The 11105-nt window shown below is 37.7% G+C and overlaps 1 protein-coding gene across 3 annotated transcripts; it reads left to right on the top strand.

Annotated features, from left to right (window-relative positions):
• Positions 1-2493: 2493 nt before the first annotated feature.
• Positions 2494-9918, top strand: LOC131367310 (ankyrin repeat and LEM domain-containing protein 2). Of its 3 annotated transcripts, none has more exons than XM_058412652.1 (13): positions 2494-2659; positions 3203-3568; positions 3703-3882; positions 4820-5007; positions 5096-5284; positions 5367-5489; positions 5864-5927; positions 6029-6210; positions 6291-6397; positions 6775-6956; positions 7785-8304; positions 8678-8809; positions 8892-9918. In XM_058412652.1, exons 2-13 carry the CDS (start codon positions 3214-3216, stop codon positions 9049-9051), a joined length of 2382 nt encoding a protein of 793 aa, XP_058268635.1. In that variant the 5' UTR covers positions 2494-2659; positions 3203-3213; the 3' UTR covers positions 9052-9918. The 3 variants fall into 3 exon arrangements, with proteins under 3 accessions (XP_058268635.1, XP_058268636.1, XP_058268637.1); XM_058412653.1 differs by having other exon boundaries at positions 2649-2786; XM_058412654.1 differs by lacking the exon at positions 2494-2659 and having other exon boundaries at positions 3315-3452.
• The last annotated feature ends 1187 nt before the right edge of the window (positions 9919-11105 follow it).

Below are 11105 nucleotides of genomic sequence, written 5' to 3' on the forward strand. Positions count from 1 at the left end.
CGTTCTGCATTGACTACAACCGTAACCAGGATAAAGTGATTAGGAATAAATGAATGTATATCATTTTACCTGTGAAGAAAAATAATCATTTTACCTATTTCCCACAGGTTAGAAATATACACTGCTCAAAAAATTAAAGGAACACTTTTTAATCAGAGTATAGCATCAAGTCAGTTAAACTCCTAGGATATTGATCTGGTCAGTTCAGTAGCAGAGGGGGGTGTTAATCAGTTTCAGCTGCTTTGGTGTTAATGAAATTAACAACAATTGCACTAGATGGGCAACAATGAGACAGGAATGGTTTTACAGGTGGAGGCCACTGATATTTTTTCCCTACTCATCTTTTCTGACTGTTTTTCACTAGTTTTGCATTTGGCTAGGGTCAGTGTCACTATTGGTAGCCTGAAGTGATACCTGGACCCTGCACAGATAGTCCAACTCCTCCAGGATGGCACATCAATATGTGCCATTGCCAGAAGGTTTGATGTGTCTCCCAGCACAGTCTCAAGAGCATGAAGGAGATTCCAGGATACAGGCAGTTACTTTAGGAGAGCTGGACAGGGCCAAGTCCTTAACCCATCCGGAGGACCAGTATCCTCTCCTTTGTGCAAGGAGGAACAGGATGAACACTGACAGAACCCTACAAAATGACATCCAGCAGGCCACTGGTGTAAATGTCTCTGACCAAACAATCAGAAACAGACTTCATGAGGGTGGCCTGAGGGCCCAATGTCCTCTAGTGGGCCCCGTGCTCACTGCCTGGCACTGTGGAGCTCGACTGGAATTTGCCATTGAACACCAGAAATGGCAGGTCCACCACTGGCACACTGTGCTTTTCACAGATCAGAGCAGGTTCACCCTGAGCATATGTAACAGAAGTGAAAGGGAGAATGTTATGCTGCCTGTAACATCATTCAGCCTGACCGGTTTGGTGGGCAGTGATGGTGTGGGGAGGCATATCCCTGGAGGGACACACAGACCTCTACAGGCTAGACAATGGCACCCTGACCACCATTAGGAATCAGGATGAAATCCTTGGACCCATTGTCAGAACCTACGCTGGTGCAGTGGGTCCTGGGTTCCTCCTGGTATACGACAATGTGGGCATTGTTGTGCACCAGAGAGAGTATGCAGGCAGTTCCTGGAGGATGAAGGAATTGAATGGCCCCCACACTTGCCTGAAATAAATCCAATAGAACACCTCTGGTACACCACCAGTTTGCACCTCAGACTGTCGAGGACTTCAGTGATGCCCTGGTCCAGATCTGGGAGGAAATACCTTAGGACACCATCCGTCGTCTCATTAGGAGCATGCCCCTACGTTGTCAGACATACATACAAGCATGTGGGGGCCATACAAACTACTCAGTACCATTTTCAGTTGCTGCAATGAAATTTCAGTCTGCTGCATCATTTTTTCACTTTGATTTTCAGGGTGTCTTTGAATTCAGCTCTCTGTCGGTTGATAATTTTCATTTCCATCAAACGATGTGGCATTCTGTCATTCCTAACACATTACCCTTTCCAGACCAGTACAGATATCCAGCATGCTATTTTTCCCCACTGAGAACTGTACTCATATTTGTAGCTGGTAGAAAAGTCTACTATATGTGACAAACAAATAACATGTGACATTAAACATAATATTTTTAGCACATTTTACATTCCATCTACCCTCATGGGAGGAGCAAGGGGAAAAAGGACTCCGGCACTGTTTGTCATTGTCTTTCTCTGTCAACAGGACACTTAGAGCTCTGCTGCTTGGTCACCTGTTGCTGCTGCCTCTCCCTCAGCACCCTCACTTTACAGCTTCACTGAGCGACTGGAACTGAGAACAAACTTGACTCTTCGTTTGGTCTCTGCATTTGTAACTGTTCTCGTAATGTTAATCGTAATGTTAATATTATTATAGCTTATGCATTTATTTATTGCCATTTCACTCTGAAAAGCTAAGTTACATATAGTGCTGTGCATCTCTCTTTCTAACTGATTACTCATTGGTTATTACAGTATTTACAGTAACATCAGCTTAGTGTGAATGAACAGTTACGTCTGCATTGTTGTCTGTTGGTTACATGAACTGCTTTACCTACCGTGTCCGCGTCTCCTGTCTTTCTCTATACAAGAGAAAGTCTCTCTCTCTCTCTCTCCCTCTCCCAGTTAATCGATTGCAAATGGCGCCGTTCTCTCGGACAGATCAAAATAAATGTAAAAAATAAATAAAAATGAATTATATATATATATATATATATATATATATATATATATACACTGAAAAAGAATGCTTAAATTGTTGTGTTTGCGTTTTTGTGTGAAATTTTGCTAGTCAAACTAAGACGGTGACAATCTTTGGTGTATATACATACATAATTTGTTTCTCAGTACTTGTGTGTAAAATAAATAAATAAAAACATAAAAAAGCAGGTTTTCACACTTAAGTATCGAGTGTGCACTAGTGAAGATGCTCCGCGCTCTGAGTCTGCGCAGGTCCCCTGAGCATGCGCAGTAGGATGTAAACGCTAAGCTGGAAAAATGACAGGCATGAAGGCATGAGTAATGGAACAAACATCTTTTTTTACGATAACTTCTTCATAAGGCTTCATTTCAGATAACCAAGATTGTCTGTGGTTCTAATGTGTGTATCCGTCCCGAGTCTGAGGTATGCTTTAACTCGTTTTAAGTAACTTTTGCCTGGCACAAATGTCAGAGTGAAACTTCTGCATGCTAACTGCACAAGCTAACTCAGTTCCTATGAAGTCAGCAAAACCATGTGTACTTTCGTGAAGGTAGGTTTTATATTACTTTTAAGATGAACAGATAAAAAGATGTTTTAGTAATAGATTAAGACACTTGGAATTTCAACTAAAAAGTATAACAGTGGGAGGGGTGTAATTTAGTATATGGGCTGAAATATCGCGATATCATAAGGACTGCCGAGAGACTGGCAATTTTGGGTAGAGTTTTAGGTTTTTGCGCTTTATGGTATGAATATTACTTAAAAAAAGGGAATATAGATTAGGGCAGGGATCTCCAATCTTATCCGCAAAATCTGCACTGCACAGACCCTGCACTGAACCTGCACCAACACTGGGCCTTGCGGATAAGACTGGACACTATAAATGAGGGCAATGCTTATCGTTGGCTTCTAATTATCATCCAGTAATAAAATGTTGTGTTAAAATATTCCTTTAATATTCCTTAGGTTTGAATATAATGGACACAGTCCTGAGCAGGCTGCAAACCCTGACCCCAGATGAGCTGCGGGAGGAGATCACAAGGGCAGGATTGAAGTGTGGACCCATAACTGCGACCACAAGGGGCATCTTTGAGAAGAAACTTGCCCGAACTCTTTTGGGGGATCAGCCCGGAGAGTGCAGTAGGTCAGAGGTGGACAGTGGAGGACCCAGTAGTTCTTTGGACAAGACTCCACCAGCAAATTCAGATGTGCTGAGGTTGGACACGAGTCCTTCACATGTTTCTAAAGATGCTCCCCAACAGGCATCTCCTGAATCTCCCTCTTTATTTTATGGGGTTTTGCCTCCTCTAGATGGTCCATTGCATGACAATGGTGTGTACTCAAGAGACAGGATTGAAACCCTTACCTATTTTTTTTCCTTTTCATTTAGGTTTCCTGGATATGTAATAGATCTAATGATTCTTTCATTTGGTTTGCAATTAGGATGATATTGTTTATCTTAACAGGTTTGATCCATGTTTATGATGACAAGCAGAAAGCACTAAAAGCAGTGATGACGATGAAAGGTGCAAGATTTAAAGCTTTCTATAACAGAAATGATGCTGAGAGCTTTGCTAAGGGCTTGTGTGATGGTGCTGTGACACCCAGCAAGAATTCATCAGACAAACAACATGCTACAGTGACAGGTGGGTTTATTCATCAGACACATCCTGAATACTGCTTATTAAACAAACAAAAAAGACTTAGACAACTTACTTTGCTAAATAACTCTTAAAATAATAAGTGTAGGCCACAGACAGGGTGAATAGAAGTCTGAGAAAATAGTAGAATAATTTAAATGACTATATCAATATGCTAGAAATACACTAATATTATTATGGTATATTGTTATGGACACTTTCTGACTAATAATACAATGGAATTGATCCAATTGCATTAGTAAAAAATGGAACCTACTAGCTTTTACTTACTGTTATGAAATACATTCCTATTTTTATTAGGAGCATGTTCCCAAATCCATGGCATTATTAACATTGTTCTCAACTAATTATATCCAAGTCATGTGATGAGAGTCTAATTTGGTGGGGAAGAAAAAAAAAAAAATTCTAAGTTGTTTTTGTATTGTATAATTGTTTTATTCGGCTGTCTATGCTTTACTTATTTTCTTTTCTTTTTCAATTTCAGTTATTAAAAAAAAATGGAAGTAGTCAGGATTTGCATAATGCTCAACAGTCCCATGCTTAATATAGCTTCCAAAGAACTTTGATATATATTTGCCAGGGAATGATGTTCATTAATCATTATTATGGCATGGTTTCAGCTTTTGTTGCTTAAGTTATTAGATAGATAAGATTAGATAGATAAACTGGCAAAGTAGCTAAAAATGAATGTCACTTGGCTGTCGGTATCTAAATGGATAACCTGTTAACCCATACTGCACTGTGCAAGCTTTACTTATCAAAATATTAGATGCAAACAGGAGACAGATAAAAACAACTGAAAAAATAGTGTAACAATAGAGTGCAAATTCTAAGTAAGAAATAACAAAATGAGAATTTGAATATACCACCATCTGACTTTGCATGTAATGAATAATGAATTTGCATGCATGTAATTTTGCAGAGAAATCACCAACCCTGGAAACAACATATTTGGAGAAGGCTAATGAATTCAGAAGTCCACGCATACAAGATCTGACAACGAAGCTTAGAAGAGCTGTGGAAGGAGGAGATGAAGAAGCTTTTAAAAAGCTTGTTTGGGACAACCCAAGATTCCTTATTGGATCTGGAGACAATCCAACTATAGTGCAGGTAGAGGGTAGTGTTTTAAAAACCCACACCACTTCATCCAACATTATGGTTGTGCAATGGTCTTACAGATGTAATATGCATTTTGTAGGAAGGTTGCAGATACAACGTCTTGCATATAGCAGCAAAAGAGAACCAAGCAGAGATGGCACACCTCATATTGGAGACCCTACAAAATCCCGAGTTCATGCGTCTCATGTATCCTGATGATCAGGAAGACATGCTCTGGCAACGAATCAGCTACATTGTGGACCTGTACCTCAACACACCTGATAAAGGAGTTAGTACTATACAGATGTTTTGTTTTCTTACCGAATGAACTCTTGAGTTATCGGGCTATGTTTATGGGGTTGTTGTTACAGAGCAATGAAACACCGCTTCACTTTGCTTGTAAGTTTGGATGCCCAGAGGTAGTGAACGTTCTTTGTTCACATCCAGACATTGAGAAAAACTGCAGGAACAAGTATGGACAGATGCCACTTAGTGTAAGTAAAGAATATTTTTTTGTGTTTAAATTAAAGCTTTAATGCATCCTCACTGGTTATGTTCAGCCAGCAAACTTAGGATTTACTGCTGGGATGTGCACATTGATTCAGAGCAGAGTTACATGCAATTATTGAGGATTTAATACAGAAATTATGTAGGCATGGACTTCGACTTGAACGTGTGCGTAACTGAACTCAGAATATGCATAACGTTCCCTGCATAAATATTAACATGATTTTTCGGACTCCATTTTAACTGCATGTCAAAAAGACCACTTTTCCGTCTGTTATGTTCAAGGAGATGATAGCTGAGAGGAAATTTGAACTTTGTGGGGTTTCTGCTGTCTATTACTGTATTGTTCCTTCTTTAACAGGTGATCTGTGAAAGGAAAAACAAAAATAGAGAAACTAAAGAAAAGATTCAAGAATATTTGGAGGGTAAGTTTGAGAGTGGTGGTAAGCTTACTTACAAAATGTTAAAGAAAAAATAACACAAAAATGACAAAATAATAATAATTGATTATTATTCTTTGTCCCAGATCGTTTTTTTGTGCCCTTACTGAGAGCCACTGATAACACTCTTAACCCAGTGATCGGTGCACCCTGGGCCCCTGGCGCCTCAAAATATCGGGATATCTCCGTAATCCCTGGGCAAATAGAGGATCCTAAAAACCCAGTGATGACTATCAGGGCATTCGTGGGCCCTCTGAATTTATCAAAGGTTATTCCAGCTCTGTACAGCCATAAATACTTCTTGCATCTGTTCTGTTTGTGGTTGCCTAACCGAGCTCCTTTGTGCAGGCAGAAGAGTTTCACAAGCTGTGGAAAACACCGCCTCGTGATAGAGCAATATACTTTCATCACATTTTAAAATCGGATCCTGATCGAGGAGCAGAGAGAGTAGGAAGGTAGGCGTGTCATCTTAAAATGTATTATAGAGAAACCTTTATTAAAGGAAAACTGAACGCTGAAGCACACGTTAAAGACGTATGTCTATGTTGAAATATGTTATATGCCATGTTTTTGATTGTTGCTGTATTTGTGACATTGCATTGACAAGTTAGTAATTGTCCTACACACTGGACTGTGGGAAAAATAGCCCCATGTGTCTTTGTAATTGAGTATAATGTGTTAATTTAAATTAAAACCTTATATGCAGTGTGTGTTTTTCCTTTAATGACAGTCAAGTGAAGTGAGAGTAATTAGAAAGTTTTGAGCCTCTGCTGAGTTATTAACCCTCAGATGAAATTGTCTAAATGCATATTAATGTAATTTTTGTTGACAGGGAATTAGCGCATGAGATGGGGTTCCCCTGGGCTGAATACTGGGACTTCCTGAATTGCTTTACTGACCTCTCCACAGAGGACGGCTTGAGCATGTTGGAGGATTACTTGAACAAATCCATCCAGCTAAAGAAAGATACGGAGAAGAGCTTTTTACATTTGAAAAGTCCCGCTTCACCCACTGGTGAGAGACGGTTTCACCTCTGTATCTTCCAGTGGTTTGTTTAGGATGTAACTGAAAGTGTCTCTTAGAACATTTTGGATTTGCAAAACTGTGAAGCACCTTTGGGTGTGAGCAAAACACTGACAGTAAAAGGCTCTCCATTGAATTCTCACTGATAAAATGACTTGGTATGAATGAAAAGTTTCTGTTTGTAAAATATTTATATCTTAAAGAGAGGTTGAACATAGAGTTCAGCGAGGGAGCAGCTGTTTATAGCTGTCATAGGATAAGTGATAAGAAAAAGTAAAACCTGTCATCATTCATTAATGAATGAAAAATATTTTGCTTCAGTAAATTGCTGTAGGATAAGAAGAATAACAGTTTATAAAAAAAATCAACTCTGTAACAAGAATTTTCCTTCATATTGAGCCATATTAAACCACCGTATCGTTGGTTAGTTCTTTTAACAGTATGTCCTGTTATCCCACATTATTTAACTAAAAGACTGACTTTAGAAAATCTTAATGAAAGGAAAAATTATTGTCCAAATAGTTCATATACTGCAGTTTTTCCACCCTTTGTTCTTATCCTTTTTTTTTTTTTTTGCTTTTACCTTTATTTCTCCCATTTCTTCTATTTAATGTTTCTTTTTTTCTACGATCCCGTTCATTTTACTTTTTATTTTTTCCTTTTCTTTTCTTTTTTTCCTTTTTTGCTGGTTTCCTTTTTTTATTCTTTTCTTATTTCCCTTTTCTATTTTTTTGGATTTTGTATCTTTTAGATTATTATGCAATGCATTTAAATTGTTTACACGTTAAGATAATTACCATAGATTTTTTTTTTAAACAGCTCATAAAAAGTCATCTAAAATCAACACGCTGCTCGATGATCATCTGCCTCCTGGGACGCCAGCAGATCAAAACAGCTGGACCGAAGGAAACAGCTCTGCCTCTTCCAGTAACAGGTTTCCAGTGTGCGACCTCAGGAATGAATTTGAGAGGGTTGCTTTGGAACGGTCATCTGGTGCTGAGGATACGGCAGATTCGGGTTTAGGTTGTCTCACTGTGTCTGATTCTGATGGATCAGTTGGAAGCTCTTTAGGAGCATGGGATTGGACAGAGAGTGAGGAGGACAACTCTAGCTCAGAGGAGTATCTCACAGCGGATGAGGACACAGACACTGACTGCCAGCCCGACAGCAGTAGAGGACCGCATACACAAGCACGGGAGTGTCTGGACCATACTGGTCCCTGGAGCTGTGAAGACGAAGAAAATCTGAGCCGTTCTGTGTCTTCCTGCTCCTCTTATAAATCCACACACAGTACTCCTGAAGATCTCGAGGAATTTCAGCCACAGGTTTTTCTCGCCAAGTGAGTAAACTGTGTAATCATACGACTAAACTGTGTAATGTAGTGTTAATACTAGTGTTAGACCATGAAATAAAAAAGCTTAAGTTACAATTTAAAAAAAAAAACAAAACTAAATTTAACAATGATCTTTATTCAGACAGTGCATTTTTTTTGTCCTCTTTTTTAAAATCATTTTGTTTACCATTTTTCTTGCTATATTTTTATTATAACATTTAATTTTCTTTTTCCGTCTACTTTTTCCTTTTTCCTTTTTTTCTTAAAATGCAAATGAATTCTGTAATCTTTAAGTAACATGTGAGTAGTGTGTATTTTAAACACTCGTAAGGGAACACCAGAGAGAATTAGTTTAAAATTAGTTTGCTGTTTTGTTTAGTGAATCTCCCAGTAAGCTGGACAGTGAGGTGTTGTTAGCAGTGACTGGAACTGACATCGATGAGCAACGTTTTCCCCATATTAGCAGATGGAGGAACGTTGTGTGCTCTTATCCTGAGTCTCAGAGACACCGGTAGGTAAAATCAGGTGAATTTTATTTCATCTTTGCAGTCATCTTTGTTAAAATGCAGTTTTATTCTGGTTTTGTCATTTAGATGGCCGAGTGTTACGGTGATGATCAGTCACACAGAGAGTCAGACGTCCACTCCTCGCAGACTTACACACAGCTGGCTAACGGGCTCGCCCAGCTTCCTCAGCATGAGCAAGTTGATCCCTGCTTCGTGTGTGTATAACAGCTCACCGAACAAACACTAAACATGCACTTAAACACTTATTCTCTAGCGCACTTTGTTTTGCTTTTGCAAGTCGTATCCAGTTATTTAATCACACATCCAGTTATTTTATAACACAGTTATAAAATCTCTTTTGAGTATTTGTTTAGCTCAATTAAAATATTTTTTCCCTTTTGAAAGTGCTCTTGGCATTTCTCCCACACTTCTCTAGCATCCGACATCTACCAACTAGACACGTAGACTAACACATGCTTTCATCAAGGCACATAAAAACCAACTAACCATATCTGCTTCAAAGGGCTCTTCGGTATGCATGAGTTCACAGATGCCCACGATTGGCTAGTGTCGCATGATTGACAGGGGAGATACCGCCAATTTTACCCCAAACTCCAGAAAACCAATTAGGATATATAAGCAAATTCTTCAGAAAATTGTTGGTTATATTGAGATGCAAAAAATATGAATTAAGTGTTTGTATAAAGGGTACATTTTGTTATACGTTGATCACTAGAAAACAAAAATATCTTGATGGAACGCTAATTACAACCTCAGCTGAGCAAATATACGATTTTTTGAGTTCTCTTGGTTGTCTTTAGTAATCTGTACATTATTAATAAATCATTTTTCTAGCACTTTCTCTACTATGGCAGCTTTTCCAAAGCCCTGTTCATAAATCAAGAAGTTTCTTTGCTGAAATGTTTGTATTGCAGAGTGCATGTGCTACACTTTATATGGTGTTTTTGTATTTAATGAATAATTCACGCTGCATTGCCTGACTGTGTATCATAAATAATATATTGGCTTGAGAAATTGCACTATAATTTTTCTACTTTGTCAGTATTTGCCAAAGAGAATAAGTATAATGTTAAATGAAAAATAAACTGAATACACAGGCTTCCTTTGTCACACATTATTTATTTTCATGTCTTTTATAGTACAGAGCTTGTCCAGGTTGTAGGCAAAGTTATCACTATAGCAGATAAAATGTTGAGCTCAGCGCATTTTTCTGAAGAATTTTTTTTTCTAAGCTTGTGGGTATAATATTATATAGCAGTACTTTATTGATTCCATAACTGATTTATCCTGGTCAGGGTTGTGATTGAGCCAGAGCACATTCTGGAAGCACTGGACATGTGGCAAGAATAACATGTTATACTGTGTATGAATTGAATATACCTTGGATGGGAACATGCACATTTACATCTACGGTAATTAAGCATGGCCAATCCAGAGCACCCGATGGGACAGGAGAACATGTAAAACTATAGATTCCAACGGTAACCCAGGAGTTGTGAGGTGACAGTGCTACCTGTTGCACCATTATTATTATTATTATTATTATTATTATTATTATTAATAATAATATTATTATTATTAATAATAATAATAATAGTTAGCTAGTTAGTTATTATTATTATTATTAGTAGTAGTAGTAGTAGTAGTAGTAGTTGTATTAGTAGTAGAAAAAGCTTATTTTAAGGTTTTGAGAATTTCTTAAATATTGTGACAATCTGGCAACCTCTTTTCTCACACTGCAGTACTGCAGTTTGAGCTTTGAGCCGCCAGAGGGCGCTGAAGTTGATCCATTCTGCTTATAACCATTTACATAAATTTTACAGAGGCATATGCATTTAAAATAAAGACGAGGAGCAAGATATATTATGTTATATTATGTTATTATATATTATATTATATTATATTGCATCTTACTTCAGGTAATCAATGGCTACCAGATGAAGTGTGTTATCCTTTACTATGGAAAATATCCTTTTATTCAGACCATATCAGGCATTCAAGATGTGCTAGATAAACCTTTGCTATTATTACCTTTGGTGTTAAATGTACTCCTTTGTTCTTCTATTCTTTTTAGATGATACTTAAACCTACATTCAACAAGTTTTCATAATACCATTTTGACATCTTGAATCTTACATTTAAATAACTTACGTTTCTAGATAGCTAGATAATGTCTTACTACTACTACTACTACTACTACTACTACTACTACTACTAATAATAATAATAATAATCAGAAAGCCTACATTAGAAACTCTTTAATAATACATTTACATTTAT

Source organism: Hemibagrus wyckioides, linkage group LG16, assembly GCF_019097595.1.
Source record: "Hemibagrus wyckioides isolate EC202008001 linkage group LG16, SWU_Hwy_1.0, whole genome shotgun sequence".
NCBI classification, from domain to species: domain Eukaryota; kingdom Metazoa; phylum Chordata; class Actinopteri; order Siluriformes; family Bagridae; genus Hemibagrus; species Hemibagrus wyckioides.

What these genes read in the sequence shown, in the direction of transcription:
- LOC131367310 (XM_058412652.1), top strand. Translation starts at nt 3,214, where the DNA reads ATGGACACAGTCCTGAGCAGGCTGCAAACCCTGACCCCAGATGAGCTG. An exon ending in TGGTCCATTGCATGACAATG is followed by an intron (nt 3,569 to 3,702) that starts GTGTGTACTCAA and finishes TTATCTTAACAG; the next exon opens with GTTTGATCCATGTTTATGAT. An exon ending in GCCCTCTGAATTTATCAAAG is followed by an intron (nt 6,211 to 6,290) that starts GTTATTCCAGCT and finishes TCCTTTGTGCAG; the next exon opens with GCAGAAGAGTTTCACAAGCT.